Source organism: Lytechinus variegatus, chromosome 15 (genome assembly GCF_018143015.1).
Source record: "Lytechinus variegatus isolate NC3 chromosome 15, Lvar_3.0, whole genome shotgun sequence".
Classification (NCBI taxonomy): Eukaryota; Metazoa; Echinodermata; class Echinoidea; order Temnopleuroida; family Toxopneustidae; genus Lytechinus; species Lytechinus variegatus.
Window position 1 is genome coordinate 1,683,855 of NC_054754.1, and position 27,045 is coordinate 1,710,899.

General features: G+C 35.6%; 1 protein-coding gene across 1 annotated transcript in view; it reads left to right on the top strand.

Moving 5' to 3' along the window:
- The window catches only part of LOC121428962 (protein crumbs homolog 1-like), a 65,725-nt gene that overhangs the window by 12,052 nt on the left and 26,628 nt on the right, over positions 1–27,045 (top strand). The window contains exons 2-7 of the mRNA XM_041625858.1: positions 9,642–10,166; positions 14,015–14,137; positions 14,933–15,151; positions 16,204–16,987; positions 24,464–25,812; positions 26,230–26,985. Coding sequence (XP_041481792.1) covers positions 9,642–10,166; positions 14,015–14,137; positions 14,933–15,151; positions 16,204–16,987; positions 24,464–25,812; positions 26,230–26,985 — 3,756 coding nt within the window. The remainder of the gene's footprint in view (positions 1–9,641; positions 10,167–14,014; positions 14,138–14,932; positions 15,152–16,203; positions 16,988–24,463; positions 25,813–26,229; positions 26,986–27,045) is intronic.

Here is a 27,045-nt window from a genome sequence, read left to right on the forward strand (position 1 = left end):
AAACATCGCACATTATTTTTTCTCCATGTATAATCAGAGGTACATGTTCACCCATTTCCCCAGAGAACAATAGATTTAGTGGACCGAATCTATTATTATCTGGGGAAACAGGTAAACAGGTAATCAAAGAATGGTGACTGGTAGTGTAAAGTCTCTATGAAATAGCTTGACAGCTTTTGAACCTGCATTTAAGATCTAGTTGCTACAGAACATGTACTGCCCTTTCACACTGTAAAAAAAATTTGTAATTTGAATGATGATTCCAGTGAAAAATAAGGCTAATGACAAATATTAAGCAGGTGAGAAACCGAAATAGAACATGATTAGAATCACAAACGCTAATCACAAGATCACGATAACAATCGCAATCATTTTTAAATTGATGATTCAAGATGCACGTGTGAAAACGCCCGTAGTGTGTGCATGTATTAAACTGACATTTGTAATAATTGATTTCAGTGTGTTGTAATCTGAATGGAATGTCTTGGTGTTTACCAGACCAGTGACATTTTAACCTCACTGTACTGGTTGAAAAAGAATTTTTTTTTACAGTGGAATGAAAATCTTTTTATAGTATTCAATCCCAAAGTTCTACAAAAGGGCAATAGTATACTTGTGTGCTGGAGCAGTAAATTTAAATCACAAAAGGGCGATTTGTTGACAATTTTGGTACATGTACTTTCATAGACGGTTGAACCTAAAGCTGGGTTGAAGCTGTACATGTACAAGAAACAGACACTACAATTTTATCATCTCTTATACCTCACTGATATTCTGTCCTTCATCAAATTCTGAATGAATTCCAAAATACTTGAATTTCCCAAGTTTATTGTACCAGTCAATGCCAATTGATATTTACTGACATAGCCTCCTACAAGCATTTGTCTCAAATTCCATTTTGTTTCCTTTTTTTTTCTTGACACACCTTCCTGTAAAGTGACCCAGTGATTGTTGCATGACTGGGTGTAAGGTCATCCCGTAGGTGCAAAAGGGGTTTAATTTCACCCCTCTTGGAACATGTTTGCCCTTTAATTTTCTCCACTGTCAGGATGTGGGGATTGGTGGCCACGAGGGCGAGTTTTTCTGAAATACAACCCTTGTGATACTAGAAGAGTAATTCTTGTATTTGAGAAACATGCATGGCATGATGAGACATATTAAAGAAGGAAAATTCAAGAAATTAGGTTTTCTTACATTTAGCATGCACACTAATAATAAAGTTCTATGTACATGTACAGTACACTGTACTTTGTACAACATTCTTTATCACTGAACTTTTTACTGCAGATGTCTTAAGTAGGCCTTTGGCAATAAGAATATAAATTGTGTAGATTTTGCTTTCACAATTATGAATAAAACTTGGATATAGTTTGACTAAATTCTAAAAAGACAAATTTCAGAAAATCTTGTTCTAAAAAAGACAAATGTCAGAAAATCTTGTGTACAGCGACAGTGTACCATTAATATATGTCCCATCTGTATTTATTTTGTGTTCCATTTTTGCATTGACTCATTTACACATTACAATAAGGTAAACTGGACATGTCCATTTGTATACACATACCTGTACATGTACAGTTCAAGCATCTACAGTATGCAGTTCTTTTCTATATCACATTATAATGACATTGTACTGGCAGATTTTGCAGAATTTTAATTAAGTGATCCATTGTGTAATGAAGTGATTCATTCAGGGAATAGTCACGCCTGACTTGACATTAATAATCAACCTGTCTGGTATTTATTGTTTTCTCTGGAATTGATCCGGGTCAGAGTCTGTTTTTTTTTGTGAATAAAAAGAATTCATTGCATATTAAAATAGCAGTATAATTTTTCGTTTGGTGCAATCGATGTATATATAAATGTTATGACATCATTGGAAAATGAATGTAAATTGAGAATGATTATGAATACAGACACTTTGTACATGTACATTTTGTTTTTATGGGGAGACGAGTGTATTTTAATATCATTTCAGATGAATTTCTGAAAAAATGCTTGAATTTTGGTACTCAGGATCATAAAAATGATTTGAACAGATACAGTACCGGTAAAGAAATATCAAACAAAACTCTGATAATTTGATTAAAATTGGACAAGGAATTAAAAAAAAGATATACAGTTTATAGCATTTTAAAGATTTGCATTAACCTTGTGAAACAGTTCTAGGCATGTTTTCATGAATATATACTGTACATGTATATAATATCCAGTGAGCAAACTACATGTAATGATGTCTTATCCCCACTTACATGTACAGTATATACTGTATGAACTTATATTTATCTAAAGTTTTTACCTACATGTACAAGAACAGAAGAAATTAGATTGAAAACTGATTTTTTGCATTGTTATATATATATATATACAATGTACATGTATATATATATATATATATATATATATATATATATATATACACATGTATTGCTGCAACTTATTTTATTAAAGGAAGACATAAATACATGTACAGTGTATGTATGAGATGTACACTACAGGGAAAAAGAAACTTGGCATTCGGGATCGTGAAACACGCTAGCAAATGTGCGGGATGGTCTAACGGGATTTGAACGGATTTGTAGCGGGAAACTCAAAACTGAGACGCAAATTCTAGCGTGCTCGATCGTGATTTTATCGTGCGCGGTCGTGATTTTCATCCCCGCTTCTAACGTGATTTCCATGCTTCCACCGAGATCCCGTTGGTTTGACGCGCGTTTTTGCGCGATGGATGTATGCGCAAGCTAGTTTCAGGACATGTGCGCGCACATTTTAAAAGGCGAGACAACAACAGGAAATGATTTTAAAGGGAATGATCACCCTTGCGCGAAACTGAACAAAAAGGATTGAAGTGGAAATGTAACTGTATTGACGACTTTCATTGCTAATTCATTTTTACTCTGACAAGAATATTGCGTGTTTCGTTCACAGATCATTCATTGAATATCCGAATGTGTTTTTATTTTGTAAAAAGGAAACCCTTCTTATTCATGATTATAAGGCGGGACATGTTTTAAGATTGTCTTGAGGCTTTCACAATTTCAGATAATGTCCATTTACATTTTGAACAGAATTTATGTTCTCCGATAAGAAATATTAAAGACGCATTTTCGGAATAATAGAGACATCCCGGCGTGACACAAACGGGTATAAAATGATAATCTATAAAATGGTTGAAGTTCCTTAACATATTTGTAAATAGTTATGAAATGGAAATCATCTGATTGAGATATTTCAAGTCCGGTGTCGGTCTTGATGGTGTTGGTGTTGAAATTTTGATTGCTTCCCCTAACTCTAAAACTTATTCAAGTTTGCATAACTGATTCAGATCACATTATTGTCATCTCAACAACTAGCGATTGACTTTTCGGGACCATCTTCATTTTATGTTTGGTGTTATAATTGTGTAAAAAATTGACCATACACCAACACCAAAAGGTCAACGCCGAACTTGAAATCACCAATTTACGACTTGAAATTAATGATGATCTAAAAATAATTGTAGGTTCTTAACAAATTCGTAAAGAGTTTTGAGGTTGAAATATAATCATATCGATATGATTCATGACGTAAAATCACTCAAATTTACTTCCGAAATATATGAGTTTCGCTTCGATTTTGGAGCACAGACCCTGATAAAAAGGTACAAAAATAATCTAGAAATTGTTGATGGTTCTTTATTCGTAAGAGTTATGACGTAATAATGTCAGCTATGATTTATGACATGAAATTATCATACTCAGCATTTGAAAGATATGAGAAGCGCTTGGATATTGGAGCTCCTTGTCTGATTAAAGCGTATGAAAATGATTGATAATCTATTAATTTTGTTGAAGGTTCTTGACATAATTATTCGTAATAAGTTTTAAGGAAGAAAGTAATCATATCCATGTGATCTATGACGTAAAATAATTTTTCTTAGCTTTCGAAAGCTACGAGTTTCGCTTGGATATTGGAGCACCTTGGCCAGATCAAATTATATGAAAATGATAATGTAAAATCGTTGAAGGTTCTTAACATATTCGTAAAGAATTTGGAGTTAAAAAATCATTATTAGCTTTTGAAAGATACGAGTTTCGCTTGGATATTGGAGCGCCCTGGCTTGATAAAAAGTATGAATAATCTAGAAATTTTGTTGAAGGTTTTCAACATATGGATTCGTAAAATGTATTGAAGTATAAATCATATCATATGGATATGTTTTATAACGTAAAATCGGATACTTCACTTTCGAAATAATACGAAATTCGATTGGATCTTGGAGCACACGGCATGGTAAAGAGGTATAAGAAATGATAATCTAAGAATTGTTGAAGGTTCGTATTCGTAAAGAGGTGTGAGGTAAAAATATCACAAAAATATGTTATACGACGTGAAATCATCCCTAACATTTGAAAGATACGAGTTGTACTTGCCGTTTCTAAAATATTTTTTTCAAATGAGTTTCGTTACGACTTGAGATCTTGAAGAAGGCACCAAAACAAAATTGTTCGGAAACAAACGCATTTACCATGTTTACAGCAATAAAAGAGACGTTCATTTTGATTGAGACCATTGCACAGTGCGAAATATTTTCTTCCTCTTCTCTTCCTCCTCTTTTGTAGTTTATTCCTTTTTTATTTTCCTTATAATTTTCTTCGACTTCTTAGCCATGTCCTGAACCTGGTCCTTTCTTATTTCCCTTCCTTTTGGACAATTCCAAAAAAAATTATCAACCTTTTTTGTAGTTTTACTTCATTTTCATAAACTGACCACACTGCAAAAACTGCGGTGTTTATTGAACAACAGTCTGGAATATATGACCACACGAAAGTGTTGAAACAACACCAGCTTTAATTTAAATCGATGATTTATTAATAATAATTGGTGTTGTATAAACGCATATTTGGAATTAGTCCAAAACCAAACCGATTTTTTTTAACACTTCTCTAGTGTGGTCATATAGATTCCAGACTGGTGTTGAATTAACACCGCAGTTTTTGCAGTGCACAGACTGTCAAAAGTAAAAGAAATCAGGGACAGAAAATTTCATGAATGTCCCGGTCGGACGTATATACGGAATATGGAGTTGTCCTTTTTGTCATCCTCTCCGTTTCCTGCACACGATTCTGCATTTTATTTCCCATTATCCCCAATATTCTTCTCTCTCAGCATTCGATCCGCAGTTGTTAGAAAAATATACAAAACTTTATAACAAGTTGTACACATTATATTCCACTCACTATACATTAGTTGGGTGGATGAAAGATTTATTCGCACATAATATGATAATGCTTTGAAGGGCGGTTGGGGTCTATGCCCCAATGCCAATAGATATGACTTAACACTCATCATATCAAATACATAAATATTTTTAAAATCAATCAGACTTCCACCCCGAAAAAATACACCAAAATACAGATAGGCCTATTACAATTTTTTTACGATACGACACCAGCTTTGGAATATCGCACCCCTCTTTCCATAAAAATGTTTGGTCTCTTGAAAATAAAATCTACTGACAGTGTGCTTTATTATGTTGTGAAAATTTGGAAATATAGGAAAATTACTTATCACGTTATTTTAAACAATTTATTATTTTCAGAAAATGAAGGCTTTGAAAATTTGTTTTAATCATTTCCATTTACTATTCAATACTTAAAAGGTGCTGCAAGGTACAATAGAATGATGAATAGAAAAATTATGGAAAGTAAAACTACTCGTTCTTTGAATGAACCATGGATACAAGTGATTAAAAAAAAACAGAATTGATGAACAGAAAATGATGTAAGGCAAATCTACATGTTCTTTGAATGAAAGGCGTAGCTGAAAAAAACAAATAAACATAGAATTGATGATCACAAAATGCGAATCCATCCCTCCTTCGGATAAACAAAGTAACTGATTAAATATAAAAAAATAGTTGCTGATGAACAGAAAATGATGGAAAGCGAATCTATTCGTTCTTTGACGTAACTGATGGAAAAACAAATTGATGAAGAGAAAATGATGGAAAGGGGATCTATTGGTTCTTGGAATGAACGATGTAACTGATAAAATAAAAATACAGAATTGTTGAACAGAAAAATGATGGAAAGCGTTTCTTTCAATAAAAGACGTAACTGATGAAACAATTAAAACACATAATTTTTGGGACTAAAAAAATGATGGAAAGGGAATAAATTTGTTCTTGCAATGAACGATGTAACTGATAAAATAAAAATACAGAATTGAACAGAAAAATGATTGAGAGTGAATCTTCTTTGATTAAAAGTCGTTAGTGATGAAAATAAACACAGAATTGATAAACAAAAAATGATGGTTAGCCAATATAGTCATCTCTGTTCAATTCTTAATAGATTTCGTATCTCAAAGGTTGTGTTTTTTATTTAAGTTATTCTATAACTATATGATTAATTCCGTTACAATAACTTGATTCTAAATCTCTAATTCATAACTCCATAGATAAAAACTCAAAACTGAATAATCATCTCGCCCTTTGAAGGAACGTCGTAACCGATTAAATGAAAAAAAAATGAACAGAAAAATGATGGCAAGCAAATCTACTCGCTCTTTAAATGAACGACGTAATTGATAAAATAAGAAATACAGAATTTATGAACAGAAAATGGCGGAAAGCGAATCTTTTAACAAAAGACGTAAGTGATGAAATAAAAAAAAACAGAATTGATGAACAGAAAATGATTGTGAGCAAATCTTCTCGTCCTTTAAATGAACGACGTATTACGGATTAAAAAAAACAACGAACAATGATGGAAAGCAAATCTTCCTCGAATTAAAGACGTAAGTGATGAAACAAAAAAACACATAATTGACGAACAGAAAATTAGGGGAGACGAATCTCACTTGTCCTTTATAGATGAACGACGTATTACAGACGTAACTGATAAAATAAAAAATACAGAATTAATGAACAGCAAATAATGGAATTATGGAAAGTGAATCTTCTTTGATTAAAAGTCGTAAGTGATGAAAATAACACAGAATTGATTAACAAAAACATGATGGTTAGCGATTATATAGTCATCTTTGTTCCATTCTTAGTATGGATTTCGTATCTCAAAGGTTGTTTTTTATTTAAGTTATTCTATAACTATATGATTAATTCCGTTACAATAACTTGATTCTAAATCTCTATTTCATAACTCCATAAATAAAACTCAAAACTGAATAATACTCGTCCTTTGAATGAACGTTGTAACTGATTAAAGGAAAAAAAGAGAATGAACAGAAAAATGATGGCAAGCAAATCTACTCGCTCTTTAAATGAACGACGTAACTGATAAAATAAGAAATACAAAATTTATGAACAGAAAATGGCGGAAAGCGAATCTTTTAACAAAAGACGTAAGTGATGAAATAAAAAAAACAGAATTGATGAACAGAAAATGATGGTTAGCAAATCTTCTCGTCCTTTAAAATAATGAACGACGTATTACGGATTAAAAAAACATTGAACAGAAAATGATGGAAAGCAAATCTTCCTCGAATAAAAGACGTAAGTGATGAAATTTTTAAAAACCCACATAACTGACGAACAGAAAATTATGGGAGACGAATCTCACTTGTCCTTTAGATTAACGACGTACGCAGACGTAACTGATAAAATAAAAAAATACAAAATTAATGAACGGAAAATGATGGAATTATGGAAAGTGAATCTCGTTTGATAAAAAGTCGTAAGTGATGAAAATAACAACACAGAATTGATGAACAAAAAAATGATGGTTAACAAATATAGTCATCTCTGTTCCATTCTTAATATGGATTTCGTATCTCAAAGTTCTATAACTACGATTAATTCTGTTACAATCTCTATATAACTCCATAATAAAACTCAAAACTGAATTATACTCGTCCTTGAATGAAAGTCGTAACCGATTATAAATGGGAAAAGAGAATGAACAGAAAAGTGATGGTAAGCAAATCTACTCGTTCTTTAAATGAACGACTAACTGATAAAATAAGAAATACAGAATTTATGAACAGGAAATGGCGGAAAGCGAATCTTTTAATAAAAGACGTAAGTGATGATGAAATAAAAAAAAACAACACAGAATTGATGAACACAAAATGATGGTTAGGAAATCTACTCGTCCTTTAAATGAACGAATTATTCCTGATTAAAACAACAACAATGAACAGAAAATGATGGAAAGCGAATCTTTTATAAAAGACATGATGAAATAAAAAAAACACGCAATGAACAGAAAATGATGAAAATACTCGTTGTCGGTTTGAATGAAATACGTACCTGATTAAAAGTTTTATAAAATTACAGAAATGAAAGATAAAAAAGGATTATCTAATCGTCCTTTAAACGGAAGACGTCATTGATACAAACACTGGAAAATAAATCATGGAGCTAGCACCGTAAATAAACATTGGAAAGAGAATCTACTCGTCCTTTAAGCCAAAGACGTAACTATAACTATAACTGGGTCACTCGGTCAAGAGCTGCGCACATGGATTTCTATCGGGGACGCGTTTGATGCGCGCGCTAGCAGTGGCCCGCTGTCTCTATCGGGAATTCAGGATTTTCTATCGGGTTGATAGCGTGTTGAAATATCGATCGTGCGGGTTGAAAATCCCGTTATCCATTTTGAAGTGGCCTAAAAATAACGGGATTGCATCGTGATTGCTTCGAGATTGCGTCGTGTTTTGATCAAAAAGTGCCTAACGGGAAAATGCGCATCCCGCAAAATCATGCCAAGTTTCTTTTTCCCTGTAGTGTATCACACATGTATGGAAATATGAAACAATTATAATTTCATGTACCTGTAGTAACATAAGAAAAAGGAAAACTGGGAATGTGACATCATTAGCCCACCTAATGAATATTCGTAATTGCATGAATATAACTGTTTACACAATAAACTTTAAGATTCAATAGTAAATGTTATTTTATTATCAGTTTTAATGAAATTTTCGCAATTTGGTCTATGAATTTTACTCTATAATATTTACTTCCAGCTAGGAGTGCCCCTTTAACTATGCTTATCAATGTTCAATCTTTGTACGTGTACAATAATTCATGTTGCAAATAGTACTACATGTATGTAAAAATGTTTTTTTCACTATATTTTCTAGGGCTTGCCCAATATTTCATTGAACATGCTCAGCTCTATTAAAAAAAAGGAAACTGTTCGGAATCCTTACCAAGTGTCCTGCACAGGGAACAGAAGGTTGCAGTAGGCAACTCTTGCTACTACTACTAGTAGTGACACACTGATGAAATTCTGCAGAGCACTGCGGGGGAACAAATTTGGTTGAGTGGGGATGCGGATTCCGGACCGATATACAGGATAAGATTGCAATGTACCAAGATTTACATGTATCATTCAAACTTAAAGGATAAAACAAATATAGGAATTTCTTTTGAAAGTGCATGTACATGTATGAGAAGGAATTATTCTTCCTTGTCTGGACTGGAAATATCAGATTGTTTTTTTCATCTGGGCTACAATCCTAAAAAAATACACTTACCAATCCAATCTCAGATGTATTATTCACTACTCAACTTTCTAAAAGCCTTATTATTATGTTATAAAGTGACATGGATTCTTGTTGAGTATTCAAAAGAGATTCTATTTATTTGTATCATCTCAAAGCATTTTTCTGTTTCTTTTAATCTTTCCCTTTAGCCTTGTTGCTTCAAATCGCCTTTTCACAAACTCCAGGACCACAGAATCTTGTCTACTTTGATGGCACAGCTACTGTCACAACCAATGCAATATTTTCTCCCCAAGGACAAGTAACCTTGCAATTCAGAACTTGCACCGGTGGCGAGCTTTTTTCACAGACTGATGGCGATCAGATGATCGCAGTGAGCATAGACGCAACAGGCTCCATCAACATCCGGTGGAATAGTGGTACGGGTGCGATGGAGACGTCCGTGGGTCAGGGATTCAATGACAACCTGTGGACAATCATTGACTTTGTGTACGTTGGAGAGTCACTAGTCTTGAGGGTTCGGGACGAGACCATTGAGCTGGCAACAGTCATCAAGAACCCTACACTTTTTAATCTTGTATTATCTTCAACGATGGTTGTTGGGACAGGGTTTACAGGATGCATAGAGGAGATTGTAGGAATTGATTTTGCCAATGCAGTGAGCTGGCCCAATGCAAGATGGGGAGAGTGTCCTCTGGATGAAGATATTGGATGTGGTAAGTTCTGAACAAAAGCAAATGAAAGATGATATTAAAACCACTGAAATTGTGTAATTTCATTGGCTAATTGCAAATATGACATAGAAATCATGCATTTATTTTTGAGATGTACCAATTTTTCCTTTTTGCAGCAACGTTCTCGCCAGGTTCACTCTGACGGTTGTCGGCGCGAAGCGACGCAAGCCGCGCAGCGGCCTCGGTGCGTGCTTTGCACGCACCGAGGCCGCTGCGCGGCTTGCGTCGCTTCGCGCCGAAAACCCTGTCCCAAAGCAAAGCGCGGTAGCTATCGAAAATATCAATATCGACGAGCTTAGATTGCTGCTAAATGCACCACATTTTATGTTTCTTTAATGCTTTAATGCTTCTCCGGCCACACAGCCGTAACAGTTGCGCGAATTGCGATTGAAGCAGAAAGGCAATTACTTAGATCTATAACTTAAAAAGGTGAAAGGAAATGTCAATCTCATTTCATACTTACAGTTCATTGATTTATTCACATTGATGGCATCGATAAATAAGTCCATTATTTCAATGTTTAGACCGCTACATCCTTGTAAAAGTGTGATTAATTTTGTGAATGCGTGTTGCTTTTGTCAATGACCAACTACATCTACGGACCGCATGCGTAGCCCTTTGAGCTTGCGCTGTGTCACGCCCTTACGAAATCCAAGGATTGTTCCGACTTTGTTTGGAAGCCTCGGAAGATTTCTTCCGAGGCTTCCAAGTAATGGACATCGGTATTCATGAGACGGGGTCCCCAGTTAACTTATATAATTTGCATGAATTTTTGTTTTGTTTATTCAGATACTCACTGAATCTAACTCTCATAAGACTTCTGTTGATGATGTTTACACTTATACTCTTTTATCAAGATTCTTTTATCACTGTCAATTATTGCTGTGTTCGTTACCTATAAAAATGTGCTCATCACGAGCGTGAGAATTATTTTTAGTCATTCATAAAACTTTAATATTACGATTTTGTTATTAATTGCGATTTATAATGTTTTGAAAGTATAGGTTAATTGATAGGAAAAATATTTTTAGGTAACACACTATGTAGGCCTACAAATACAGCGTACAAATAAAAAAAGAGAGGAAGAGGGGGTGGGGGTGTAGACGGGAAAGAGTGATAGGGGAGGGGTCGTGGCGTGGACAATGACAAGGGGATATGGAGATCGTGTGTGTGGGATTGGTGAAGGAGTCAATATTCGAAGCGAGTATATTTTTTTTAGAATTCTACTGATGATGATGGCTGAATAATCTTTCTTTACATGTATATTTTGGTGATTTTAAATTTTGAAATATTTTCTTGCATCATGAGTGGGAAGATCGAGGTACGTGATTCAATAAATTGCATCACAATATCACTTTAGGTGAGTAGTTTTAAATTTACAGAAATTCACGTTTTAACAGTTTATTAAAAGTAAAAAGATTTTCTTAATTGTAGTATAGCACTCATCCAGCGTAAACAACATGAAGAATATTTGGGGTCACGAAATCAGCTGATTCGCACTCAAACAACAGGTTAAAAGGTCACACACGTGGCACACATTCCAGGGTGGGAAATCAGGAAAGTCCGTTCAAGCACAATGATTGGCTCAAGCCCAAGATAATGAATACTAATTAGATCACGTGCCATTGGCTTTGGGGCGTCTCGTTTACATTCCAACTCATTTCATGAATATCATCCACTCGCAGTAATCAGGCTAACGACGTTGTAAAGCTAACTGTATAAAAGCACAATTCCGATAGAAAATATAACATCAGTGAAATTGAAAAATTCATCCAACGATATTCAAATTATACTAACAACTCATTGTGGGCGTAAACAACGAAATACATTATCCTCTAAAACGTTCACACAATTCATACTTAAAATGAATATCTGTGAATGAATGGAATGAATTGTCAATCCACTTTGTTGAATGTGTACTTCTATCGAAATCTATTGAATCACGTACCCCTCCCGACCCAAGGTGGATTTATCAATCGCCATAAAGATTATGCAGCCACAATGATCAATCACAGTAGACACATCCATAAATGAATATTGATTTCATTCGCTCCGAACATTGACTTCTTTTCGCCAATCCCTCCTCCATAAAATCACAAACATCCCATCTTTTTCCCACGACCACCCCCCCCCCTCCTTTATTCTTTCTTTCTCCTTCACACAAATCAATTTTAAATAATATTTTATTTTAAAACGTTATTGTTAAGCAATTGTACAACAAATTCATAAAGCATTCACTGTGATGATTAAAAACATTTCTCAGGACCGTGCGCTCATTATTCAATTGGCAGGCCATGAGCAATAAACAATACAAATGAAAATACACTGTATGTACGTATAAGTCACATTAAAAAAGATGAGTTGTAATGATGTGAATGATATTAATAAAGAACATTACTTATGAAAATTGTAACAGATTCAATGAATATCTGAAAAAACATTCAAACTGAATTAGTTTTGGATCCCATCTAATTCTGGAAGACTCGGATCCCCAGATCAAGGATTTTGATGCCATGTGCGATCTTTTTTTCCTGAATGTGGTCGTTGCAAGCACTAGTGCAGTGATACAGAACTTGGTAGACACGCCGTCGCGAAATTAATCAACACTTTGAAAAGATCGATGTAGAGATCAAGACTTTGGAAATTATGGAGTAAAATCGGAATATAAATGTGAATAAATCATTATGCTGTAAGTAAATGAGTTGGACATTATGTTAATCCATTCCTTTGGCTTTGTCATTATCAACGTGATCTTTGAATAATTTTCTCAATTCGCTCGATCTACGGGAGTGTCATCAGAAAAGCATTCAATGAATTCATGTAGTCGATGTAGCCCCGATGTAGCAAAGGCTGGGACGAGATGAAATTAAAATTCGATCGAATTTTGATATTATTTTTGACACTTTATTTTTGAAAAAATAAGTGATAATATCCCGGGATAATATCAACTGAAATTCGTAATAATCTAATAATTAAATTGCCCAACCCAGTAACCTACGGTACTCCTCTCAACTCACTTTATCTTTGAGCGTATTTACTACCATTTTAAAGACGTACCGGTAAAAAAGTGAGCAATGCGATACGCAAATGCGAGGTAAACATCTTCGCGCTTCCCACAAAAGAGATTGGGCCTCGAGTCGAGGTCGTATCGTATAGCATAGTGAGTGAGTCAAAGAAATCCCGGGAAGAAATCTTGGACGAAATATTCGTCAAGTTTATATCAGGATCTGAAAAGCAGATTGTGTTATTGAATATATTCAGGGTTTTTTTGTAGATCTAGGCCTGTTTTACAGTTGTCGGCCACGGTTGTCGGGGAAGTTCACGGTTGTCGGATTTCCCCTGAAAATTTTCAGGGTTGTCGGCGCCCGACAACCGTGACGCGTGGTAGCGAGAACGTTGTTTTGCAGTAATGAAAATTTTGGAACTTCTATGAACGATTCTACTCCCCACAAAACCTATATTATGAACATGTCTATTGCAGAAAAGTTGAAAATTCATACTACACCTTAAATACCAACCAAACTTCTCTTTATAATATATATTAGCTCTGATCTAGACTCTCACAGAAATTATAGTACTTGTTTGATTTAGCGGAACAGAGAGAATAAGTTAATTATGAAACAATTTTGTTTAGCGCAAAATACAAGATTGCATGTCTCTAAGCGCTTTTTCTGAGTGGAGATGGAGTGGAGAGCAATGGGCTCCAAAGAGTTAATGATTCTCCTTTTCAAATAGTTGAGGAATATGATATGTGTATGTTTTGATTGGAGAAATTAGAAGTGATCAGTGTTTTACTTGGGAAATCTAACATTTTCTTATCACTTTTGAAGGAGCTCAAGATCCATGTACTAGTCAACCATGTATGAATAATGGAGTATGCAGCAGTGATCAGGATGGATTCAGTTGTCAATGTACTTCAAGATTCAATGGAACAACTTGTGAGAATGATCTAGGTAAGTTAACAAGTTGTTGTAAGGTCACTACACACCTTACTATTGGTCTATGAACAAAATTCAGAATAAGAGAAGATTAGATGTGAATAAATTGAGACAGGAACATTTACTATGCAAGGTTCTATTCATCATACAAATACTTAGGATGAAATCTATGACTTAATAACTATGCCACCTTCTGTATAATAATAAATGGTAATGACATGACAGTTATACTATCGGCTACCATTCAAAACTAATTTGACCTTTAGTCCAAAATAGAGGCTTGAAATTCTACAGAATTTTGAGGAGTGATTCTAATATAGTTAATTTGAACCTCATACAAAAAGATTCTATTTATTCACATTGTCAGAAAATAAGCAAAGAGTGATCTTCCATTTTTGGATCATAGACTAGTCAAAGGTGTGCAATGGACACAGCATCTACCTGCCCCAACAGATGCAATGACATTTTGAATTGAATATTGAACCTGTTCCTGAATGGAACAAAGTCTTCAATGGAAGGTTGCTTGACAGTTTCCAGAATTCCCCGGGAAACCATGTACATGTACCCTTTACCTGTTCATTATGATAATATTAATGATAATAATGTCACCTTTTACCCAGGGTAGCCACTTCTGTTCCAAAATATGTTGAACATGCTGGAGAACCCTTCGAGTATTACAGCAATAGAACAACAAGAAGAATTTAAGCAGGGTATTGCGAGTTTAACTTCTAAAATATGTGCTCTGTGTGGGATTTGATTAAGTCTAGGTGTAGCATTTCACTGTTTCACATCTTTCTTCTCCTAATGCAGGTGACCTTTGCAGCAACCCATCATTTACCCTGAACTGCATCAACGGTGCCTGCACAGAAGATGGGGTGTCCAACACAACATTCTGCAACTGTAGCCAGGGATACGGAGGACCATTGTGCAACACTGCATCAACCCTTTGTGATAACAACCCGTGTGGTAACTCGGGTTATTGCCAGACCAACACTGCCATAGACGGAATCATATGCCTTTGTTTAGCAGGTATGGGTGTCAGTAATCTACAGGCCTTAATGATTTCTATTTCTAGGGCAATGTCATTTTTACAAAGGGCACAGTTCAACATGACAGCACCAAATAGGAAAAATAAGAATGTGCACAACAAATCTCTAAAGCCAATGAGAGGGGCATCAAGGTCAATCAACAGGGTATCAGCAGCAGTGACCTTTGATGGCCTTTGATTGATATAAGCCCTGAATCCTATATATCTCTGCATTCTAAGACAAAGTATGGAGTGGAGGCTGTCATTATCCTTGCATTTGGGTAGAATCATGTGTGTATTGTGCATGGGAGAAAGTTTATAATCATCTGGTATACAGGATTGAGGTAATTCTGTAGATCTTCCAGTCTTGGGTCTCCTGGTTGCTATCCAGATGCTTTGTGAGTCAGAACTCCAACTACTTATTTGGCTCTTACTGGATTCACATGCCTTCATTCCCTTCTTGTCTTGTCACATACTTTGAAAAAGCCAGAGGCCTCTGGAAGATGGCCCCCTATTTCTGGCTGCATTGCTGTCTTCCCTTTGATCAAATGTTGAGGCCACTAAAATTGTGCCCCAATTTTATTAGGCCATTGGGTCCTTTTCTCATAAATGCGATTTTGAATGATGCCCATTTAAAAGTGGCCTCGCTGCCCCCACTTATTTGCCTTGATGCCTTTAATACATGTATGTTGCCTGGCCTCTTTGAAAAGGTTCCCTAGCAAAAGTGGCCTTGCCCCTACCAAAATCCCATTTCTTGTATCACTTTTTCATTTGGCTTGCTTGGCTCGTGTGAAAAATAGCCCCAAACTATGAAGAAAAATAGATGGTCTTGACTTATTAGTGTTAGATATCTAGAGAAACGAATTTCAATAAGACATAATGAAATCAGTAATCTAGGTTTGTCTTTTCCTCGCTCCTGAAATGTTTAGAAAATATTATAAACATGTGTTTGTTAAATATGCATGATTGATTGCTTATACATCGCTATTTCTGTTTCAGCTGTTATTACTAACAATGACTTATTGTACATCTTCTATGTCTTTTTGGTGAATAGGTTATACAGGGAGTGAATGTGATGTTGAAATCAATGACTGTGAAGTGAATCCATGCTTGAATGGAGGTTCCTGCCAGGATCTCATCAATTCCTATGGGTGTAATTGTACTGATACTGGTTACTCTGGATCACGCTGTGAAACCAATGATAATGAATGCCAGGACAACAACCCTTGCCAGAATGGAGCAGCCTGCTCTGACACCAATGGTGGGTACTACTGTAGCTGCACAGCAGGAAACATCGGCAGTAACTGTGAAGACAGCCTGTGCTCCTTGAATCCTTGTGAAAATGGTGCGACTTGCTCTGTCAATGAAGGCAATATCAACTGCACTTGTGCTGGAGGATTCGAGGGGGAACGCTGTGAAGTTGACATTGATGAATGCGCCTCAAATCCATGTCAAAATGGAGGCGTGTGTGTGGATAGGACTAACGCGTTTGAATGTTTCTGCTCTATGCATTACACCGGGACCTTGTGTCAAGTTGAGTTGGATGTGTGTGGTCAGCCAGAACTTTTCACATGTCTGAACGGCGCAACGTGTGTGGATCAGGATGAAGGTTATACTTGCACCTGTGTCCCAGGCTTCACTGACGACGACTGCGGGACAAACATTGATGAGTGTGAGAGTTCTCCATGCACCAACAATGCTACATGTGTGGATGAGGTAAATCGATACAGGTGCGAGTGTGCAGCGGGTTTTAATGGAACTGAGTGCCAATTCAACATCGATGAGTGCGCATCTAACCCCTGTCAAAACAATGGTGTCTGTAATGATGAAGTGAATGGGTGAGTAAGCATATACATACATGTATTACTTTGTGTTGTTTAGGAAGTTTATAGTCTTCTATGCAAAACCATTCCTTTCAGAACAAAACATGTTTTGGTATAGACTTTCATGAGACATCCGAGTTTCTCATTTATATGAGAGCTGTGAAGAGGTGTGTACATAATGGCAATGACAAATCCCAAGTAACTAATTCTTATTATCAAGCATTACAGTACATGCAACTTCAGACAATTTTGGCCTTGTTTAGCCTTGTTTCTGCATATTTGGTTTTGCCTAATTACATGTATAACATTTCTGTAAAATCATTTACTGTTATTAAAGCTAATTGTTTGAAATAATACTGTTGGATTTGAGTTCAATAACTGCAACATGTACATGTATGCTTTAATTGCCAATTATATTTGAGCATGTATTGCGCATTATGTGGGGTGCATGGGAATATTTCTTCAGCTGGTTAATGAATTTTTCTTTTTTGGGTTTAAACATTGAATTCTTTTTTTAGTCTTGTTTAATATTTGAAACTTCTTTTCATTTTGTATGAAAGTACTCTAGCATGTAGAGTAAATTTCAAAATTCATACAGAAACTTTTGTTTTCTTTCTTGTAAATTTCTTTATCAAAGCATTTTGTATCTGTGTGCAGAAGTATTACTTCTTGTAAATTTCTTAATTTCCTTCTCACACTTATCCTTCCCCTGTATTTGTATAACTTTGAAAAAAGATGAAAAAAAAGAGAAAAAAGATGCAAGATGCAACTAGTCATGAGCAGATGATTTTATTTCATCATATACATGTACATGTAATTACATTGTAGAACTACATTGTAATTTTGTATAAAGAATTTTTTTTTTTTTAGAAATACCTGTATTTCATTATAATTTCTGAAAAATCATAATAGCCTGTACCCAAATAGGGAGAAACCAGATTTATTAAAGAATCAAAATAATATGAAGGAAATGTTTTTTTTGTCAATGTCGGTTAAAAACACGATAATTCCTTTATACTTTTTAGCACACATTTTTGATACTTACTGTGCATTTAGATTTCTTTTACTTCACAGTACTTTGACTGTTTGACATCAATTTCTGTTCAAATTTTGTTTTACTACACCATTTAGTCTTTGCATTCATGGATATACTACTTTCATTGTAGTATTGGGTTGTTCAGTGTGACCACTATATAGTATGGTTTGGTATTTCTATTTATCTTTACTCATCTTGCATTTTATCTCTGGTGTATGCCTCCCATTCTCTTGCCCTAATCACTTTTTATGCAGCAATTTTCAACCAGGGTAAGTTAACACTTTTGAAGCTATGCACCTCATGCTTCCCTTTGCTTTTGCTTTATTACCTTTTAGTGGTTCCTTATACTGTACCTCATTCCTATTTCCCCTACAGGCATTGAAAATGGCTGTTTCATTTTTATTCAAACCCCCTTTTATACATGTATATAGCTGGTACAAAAAATGTTAAAACGGCCATTTTTTACTCTCGGTAGGGGAAATGTGTCTGAGATCTTTAATGGGGCCATCACATCAGAACATTTTGTACGCATTTGCAGAGGTACATGTACTGTACAAGTACAGCTATGTCTTCTGAATCCAACACAAAATGATTCCTATGTAGAATATACATGTAATAGCATTGGAATTCTTGATGTTTTGTGTTAACAAAATACAATACTTGATACTACATGTACATGTAAGAAATTGAATTAAAGGAGGATATGGTTTGTCGTACATCATACATGTACACTGGCTATAAAAACATCCATGTGTGATGGTCCCATCTGTATTCATCCTCCTTGTGGTCCTCCATTTTGCTGTTGAGCGCACTCAGGCCATTAAGTTGACAAGTGTATATTTTTCAATGGGTAATCATGCAAATACTGTATATCAATGTTATGAGTTAATTTACAATAAACGATGCACATGGGTCAATCATCACTAAAATGTAAATTGTAAAAAAAAAAAATGCCCTTGTACTGTATGTACCGGTACCGTACCTGTACATGTAAAATGCAAACGAGCCCCAGTATCGGTAAATTGCTTTTGATGCAAAGTTAAATCAGGCTGCTAGGCTGAATAGAACTCAGAAGAAAAATATAGTGGTTTCAGACCGCCTTGAAGTTTGTCAGTTCTAGGTATTTTGGAAATGTGAAAGCAAATTACACATAATCTCCCCGAAAGAAAATTTCCGCTAAGTAATAGGTACTTGTCAAAATTACGAGAACTTTAGTGGGAATTTTTCCAAGGTCGCAGGTATTTTGGCAATGTCAAAGCAAATTACAGGAACTTTTAACACAGCGTGTTGTAGGGCACGGGCGCCGTGGGTGGCTGCTGGGCTAGCAATTTTGAATCTCACGCCTTGCTTGCTTATCAGACTTTACATGTATACCAGAGATGCCAACTTTTGGAAATCAGAATTAGGGAGGATTTGTAACCGACACCAAATTATGTGCGCGTAGCGCACATATCGAGCGCAGAGCGCTCGACCTTTGCGGCCGGGGTCCAGCTCTGGGTTTCTAGATGCTCTCTGGTGCAATCTGACCCTTATTTTTGAGAATTTCACATGTTTAAAAAAAAAAAAAAATTGTTCCCAACTTTTTAACATAAAAAATATCAAATATGCATTTTTACATGTAAGAAAAAAATGAGGGGACAATAGAAGAAAAGCACCCGTTCAACAATAATAAAAAAGAGGAATTATCAGCTATAGGTAGGTTATGTTCCACTATAAATCCAGTAAAGAAAAGCTCAGCGCGGGTAATGTCTACCTGTAAAGATCTTGTCTTTGCAATGTCCGTATGCTGTTTGCTCCCAAAGTGCTTCCGAATATCATCACGACCTCCGAGCTCAGCTGAAATGTTCACGCTGCAAATTGTGCAAAATGCATGGTAAATTCCTCTTTCCGACTTCCGAATACACGGTTACTAGAGACTGTATTCAGTCTTATAATTCTGAGACCATTTCTTGGTCTTCTTTTGTTGATTTTCCGCCATTTCATGTCAATATCAACCCATCAACACGCCGAAATCACACACTGATATTTCACCTCACGACTCGACAAATCCAGCGGCCGCGAGCGCACACGGCTCACGAAGCTAGCCGGGCCTACCGGCCTGGTGCACAGTGGATTCCCGTTGGGCATATCACATGCACCAGCTTTTTGCTGCTCCTTATTTGTCTGCCTTTCACACAAAATTTAGTAGCAGCGAACGTAATGGAGTTAATACATGCTAAAGTTAGCAGACGATACATGTACTTCCAATCCAATTTGATCAATGCAAAAAAATTCGTAATTTCGGGAGGATAAGGATGGTAATCGTAAGAGCGGGAGTTGGGATGAATTTTCGGGAGCCTCCCGATAAATCGGGAGGGTTGGCATCTCTGGTATACTACACATGCTCTTATCCCAAAGGGTATGTTTCGGGGTGGTGTGAATGTGGGAATAAGGAGATGGGTATTTACTTGCCTGAAAAAGTTCTTGTGATCATCGAGGCAGTTTGAAACCACCTATTGTCTAGCATTTTCTTCTGATGTACATGTGAGCCCTACACTGTATTTAAATGCACATAAAATTTTAGTGCTCTAATTAATAATTAATCAAAGGCTATCCATTGCCTTGACCTTGGAACATAATGACCTATTGATTGGCTTGAAAGTTCTATACAGGCCATAGATGTCTCTAACTGTGGCTTTCATAATTTTTGCCCACATGAGTGGCCTTGCACTTTTAGGCCTGGCTTCTCAAACAGTATTTGTTGCAGTTCCCTGAACACCACATACAGTACATGTAGGGGATCCAAAATTAATGCCTACTTTATCTACATCTAGGAAACAGATCTTTATTGAGATGATGGAGGTTTGGCTAGCTTTGTGCATCATTACTATTCTGTTGTGGCTAGCAGTGAGGGGGCTATTTTTATGAAGGCCTTTTTGTAAATCGACTGTGGCAACGCATCACTTTATACTATAATCTTCTCTATATGCTCATGTGTTAAAAATGAGAATGGATAAAACCACTACAAATAAGTGTCAATAATATATAAAATCATTATTCATTTTCTGAGAACATGATGATACGTAATGTTTTCAGCATTTATTCTTGGTAAGGGGTCTGAAAACCAGAATACTCCAGATGACACTTAGCTGCAGCAACAGTGATTCTTTGGCAAATAACAAAGTCCTCATAAAATACTCATTTAGGGTCAAAGAATACAACAAAATTGACTAATATCTGAAGCTGTACTAGTCTCAATTCATGTTCATGTGATACAATATTTCTCTGATGTGCATCATTGAATTTATGCATTTATTTCTATGAATGATGTAATTTTAGGTATGGGTGACGGAGGGGGAACTCCCTGATATGACCAGAACCTATTTGTGGCTTAAGGGCCCTGTGCTCATTGATAAAATACCCTCCTCTTACCCATGCATACATGTAGCTTAGTAAACTTTTCTAAAAAATACTTTTTAACACTGCTTATTTAAAACTAAAAAGACAGAATATTCAAGACTTTTCCCTTTATTAATTCAATACAATACATTCAGACAAATATTGTTTTCCAATATGATTATCATATTTGGTAATACACTGTAGGAGAAAAGCTCTAACTACATGTTATTGTCAACTTTTTATAGTCTACAGTATATATGAAAATATGTTTTTTTTTTGTATAGCAGTCTTTGAAAAATGTGAATCCAGCAAATTGCAATGCAATATAAAACAGGAAAATCATTCCCTGTACATGCAACTTAATACTGCTAAATGTATTAAGGATGTTATTGGGACCATGTTAAAATTGTAAATTTGTTAAAATTAAATGCATGTTCCGGTATTATAAAACGTTATGACCTGTACTGTACATACATGTATGGGTACATTTACAGTACATACATGTATGTATGTGCCCCGGATCAATTGTATTGAGTATTCAAAACTGAAGGTCACGCTAAATCATGGATAATAATAGTGCATGTTGGAATGAATTATTTCTAGATAGAGATGGCGCAACGTAAATGCCTGTTATTATCATTATTATCAAGATAATTGTTTTAAAACTGTAGAACTTCAAGATATAACATACTAGTACTTGTGGTAAAGTGTGTCTGCAACTCCTGCAAGCATGTCTATGTATGCACACTGAAAATAAACTTAAATGGTCCGGGCTGAAAATATTTATATCTTAATACATAGAGTAGAATTCACTGAGCAACATGCCGAAAATTTCATCAAAATTGGATAACAAATAAAAAAGTTATTGAAGTATAAAGTTTAGCAATATCTTGTGAAAACATTCGTCATGAATATTCATTAGGTGGGCTGATGATGTCATATCTCCGCTTTCCGTTTTCTTATGTTATTACATAAAATCATATTTTTTTTTCATTATTTCATACTTACAGTATGTGAATAATATGTCTCTCTTATTATGAAATAAGTTGCAGCTATAAATATCTAATGCACTAAATCAGTTGCCAATCTGATTTTTCTAGTTCTTGGAGGAAAAAATTTGAATAGCCTAATTTCATAATAAAATACCAAAGAATAAGTGGAGATGTGACATCATCAGCCCACCTAATGAATATTCATTACAACTGTTTTCACAAAATATTACTAAACTTTAAAATTCAATAACTTTGTTGTTTGTTATCCAATTTTAATGAAATTTTTGGCATTTAGCTCAGTGAACTCTACTCTATTAAACAATAAATACATATAACCATCCCTTTAAGCTGTAACTCTCGGTAGTGACTCTGTACCATGTATGTTCTTGCATGAATTGTTCTACCGACATATTGTTCCACTGATGCTACTAATTACTGGTTCAATTTTAGAGCTACAATGAACTAAATGTAAACGCTTTCGTGCCTTTGTTTTATTTACTACTAACCACAACTCCTGACATCAATCTATGGAATGATATGAGAATATGAACAAGTATTTTTAGTAAACAAAATATAAATGAAACAAGTTGAAAAGTCTATTCCCTAATGTTTCTATTGATGTTTGTTGCTTCCTATAAAGCAGATCATTGTATGTTTGAACAAAAATAAACAAATAATATGAAATCTACACACATATTAAACTACATGTAAACTCCTTTTTATTATTGTCTTTCTCAAAATGATTTTCTCCCTTTAATCATGGGAATTGGTGCTTAGGGGAAGCCACAATTCCTGAGTGCCCAATTTGAGATTCACGAACTGTATAACTCAGTTTTCAAACAGCAACAATTTATTATTATTTTTTTTAATTCAAATTTTACAAGATTGGCTTGAATGTTTTCTCAGGATGGATTACTCATTTACATTGAGAAAACAAATATACACCTGTATATATAAATATAATATATTAAGACACATTCAATTATATGTGTGAATGTCATTTAAAAAGAGATTATGATCTTTCTCAGAATTGTAGGTTATTCTAAAGGAGAAAAGTGGAAAATAAGGGCAACATAACTAATTCATCATGAATAATTTTCACCTATTTTGGTGTGATACTTATAAAAAGTAACATTTCCTTACTAAAAAAAATTAAGTTTGACTGTTTTACCTTTTTAATTTTAGAATTTTTTTATGTATCATTTCTTATTAACCACAGTTTAGTAATTTTCCTGTAAATAATGTAAAATTTGTGCTTTGTTTAAGACACTCAGGGTAGGGTACTTTTAATAAGTAACAAAAAGAAAAATAATGAGCTGATGTTTTCATATATACAATTACATGATTGCATCATTGACAGTTATGCCATGCTTGCATGATATAATTATGGCTTTAATTGTGAATATTTTGTGTGAAAAGGCTCTGTACATGTACATGTAAGTCACAAATTTGAGAAAATGATAAAATCTACCAAATAATCTGTTTCAGCATACATGTAATTCTGACTTCCATATAGTCTTTTGAGAATTTTGAGAAATCAAACACCAAAAACAAAATCGAATTCGTTTGAGGCTTTCCCCAGTTTACAGCAGGGGAGCTTTTCTTGAAAGGATCTGTTGTTTGCTGACAGATACCATAGTAATAGTGCTTTTAAGCCAACCAGAATCAAGGAAAGTTTTCAGATCTAACAACTTGTTGGACAGCAAATTGTAGATGAAATGTCTGGTTTTTGCAATGTTCCTGTCAGTTTAGAGTCCAAACTACACTGTAGGCCTGAGTCATTACATTCATTTTGGAAAAAAGGTGTAAACTCTATAAGGTGTTCATGTTTAAATGGCATGGGATAATAAAAAAGAACACACACAAAAAACTTTGCCTTCACAAACAGTTGCTAAAATTTGACATTTTGCAGATCTATATATCTATGAAATGACCACCAATTTGCCATATTAAAAAAAGGTTTTATTTAGTGGGAAATTATCAAGAAAAGGACGAATATCCCTTTCTTTCTCAACCCTGAAACATTGATTTCTAAAGTGAATTAGCTATTGATAGTGTACATTTTGTTTGCTTGTTCTTGTTCAGGTTTGTGTGTAACTGCAGTGACACAGGATTTGATGGACCCTATTGCACCAACAACATTGATGACTGCATCTCCAACCCCTGCCAAAATGAAGGAACCTGCTTGGATGGCATCAAGTTCTACAACTGTTCCTGTTACCTTGGTTATGAAGGCATCAATTGTGAGGTGGACATCAATGAATGCAATTCACAACCTTGCCAAAATGGGGCCACCTGCCTTCAGTTGTCTGATCAATCTCTCTATCAGGAAGGAAACCCGTATAGTGATTATGTCCCGGATTCTTTTAGTTATGCCAACGCCAGTGGTTATGTCTGTGTTTGTCAAGATGGTTACGAGGGTGCGAACTGCGAGGTGAACATTGATGAATGTGCATCAAATCCTTGCACCAATGGTGCAACATGTAATGATGACGTGAACAGGTTTGACTGTCAATGTGTGACTGGTTACGATGGAGTCTTCTGTGAAAACGACATTGATGAATGTTCATCCAACCCCTGTGAAAATGGAGCCACTTGTCAGGATAACATTGGTGCCTTTTCCTGTCGTTGTGTGGAGGGTTTTGGGGATACAAGATGCGATGTAGTGTTGACTGCCTGTATCGACAACACACAGTGCCTGAATGGGGCAACATGCAAACCTTATTACACTCAAGGAGCTCATGGATTTGACTGCATCTGCTCCGCAGGATATACAGGAGACTTCTGTGCCACTGACACATCAGCTAGCTTCTATGGCACTGACCAATATCTTACATATACTTTTGTATCAGAACTTCCTTTTCAGTTTTCCTTTTCATTTGCTACTACGATCCCCAGTGGGCATTTGCTTCTATCCTTTTCTATTGGCGACTCATTGAATGTTGAAATGGTTGATGGCTCTCTCTCTGTTACTATCATTGAGACTATATCAATGGAATCAGTGACTCTAGTGAATATTACGGGTCTTGGCACTGCTCTTAATGATGGAGAGTGGCATGATGTTGAAATAAATCTGATCAATCCAGGCTCCATTGAGGTGAATGTAACATCTGACAGCTGTCCAGACAATGTCTGTAGTGAGATGGGAAGCTTTAGCTCCACCCTATCTCAGTTTAATTCTATTCACTTCGGTCATGTGCCTGACAATTATGCAGGGCCTGTTACCAATGATGCATTCACTGGATGTATGAGGGATGTAAAGCAAACATCAACCAATGATTTTGTACTTCCTGTTGGAGACCTGGTTAGTGGCTGTTCCAGGACACCGCAGTGTGACCCAGACCCTTGTAACGGACAAGGAGAATGCACGGATCTCTGGTGGACATACACATGCCAATGTCAGCTGGGATACACTGGTCCCAGTTGTGAAACAAGTAAGTATATATTCCGACATTATTTTGGTTTTAAACCATGATACAATAGTTTTATTGCTAAAGCCATCAACTGTTGAAAAGGAATCATTTGTAATTTGTTACCATAACTGATCACTGCGGTATTGTGTAGTGTCACTGTCTGATGACCAATGTTTATACTTGCATTAATATGTATTCTGTTCTTTTTAGTCTACAATTCTAACAAATCTAAAATAAAGTCACATTTTCTTTTATCTCTTGCCTGTGTACAAATCACCAGTGTGACTGTGACTCATCCCATTTTCCTGAGCCTTCTTTTATCGAAGTAGTGTGACAATATATATTCAGGAATAGGTTGATGATAATAGAGATTGCCATTCCTGTACTGAATGATATGGAATAAGATAAACTGTATACTTCTATTTTTATTCAATGCAGGCTTTGTGCAGGGAACTTTCAGCTTTGAGAATACTACCAGCTTTGCAATGTTTGACACCTCAGGATATGCCCTCTCCAAATCAGAGAACACAATCAGACTCATATTCCGCACCAGGGAAGAGTATGGGCTTCTCCTGTACACTGGTGCAGGATCAGACTATATAGTACTTACAATAGACAACAGCTCTGTTGTTGCTGATACATCCTTTGCAGGCAGCACTGATAATCTAATGATATCTGGTAGTTCTGTCTCTGATGGGAGGTACCATTCTTTAGAGTTCAGCAGGGTGTCAACAACCTTGTCCTTTAATCTGGATTCATCTTTGCCTGAGACAGTAAACCTTGCAAGCAGTAGTGAGCCCTCTTTTGACCAAATATATGTAGGTGGTGTAGATGATTTCAGCGATGGCAGCCTTCCTGCTCCAGTTTCTGCCTCCATGTACTTCAAGGGATGTCTCTGGGATATTAAGTACAACAACTACTCCTTAGAGTTCTTCCCTCTGGACATTGCAGACTTTCAGATCGACTCAATTCCAGTTTCTACTAACTCCAACGTGATCAGCATGTGCAACAGTGACAACACGTGTGATCCCGAACCCTGTGAAAATGAAGGGGTCTGTGAAATCACCTGGAATGATTTTCAGTGTGATTGTCCAAATGGGTTCGGAGGGAAGAACTGTTCTGAGGAAACCATCTGCTCTAGGAATCCTTGTCCCGGAGGTGCAGCATGCCTTGACAGGGATGATGGATATGAATGTAAGTAATATCAGAGGGTTGAAAAAAAATAATTGAATATCTCTCTCTTTTTTTTGCATT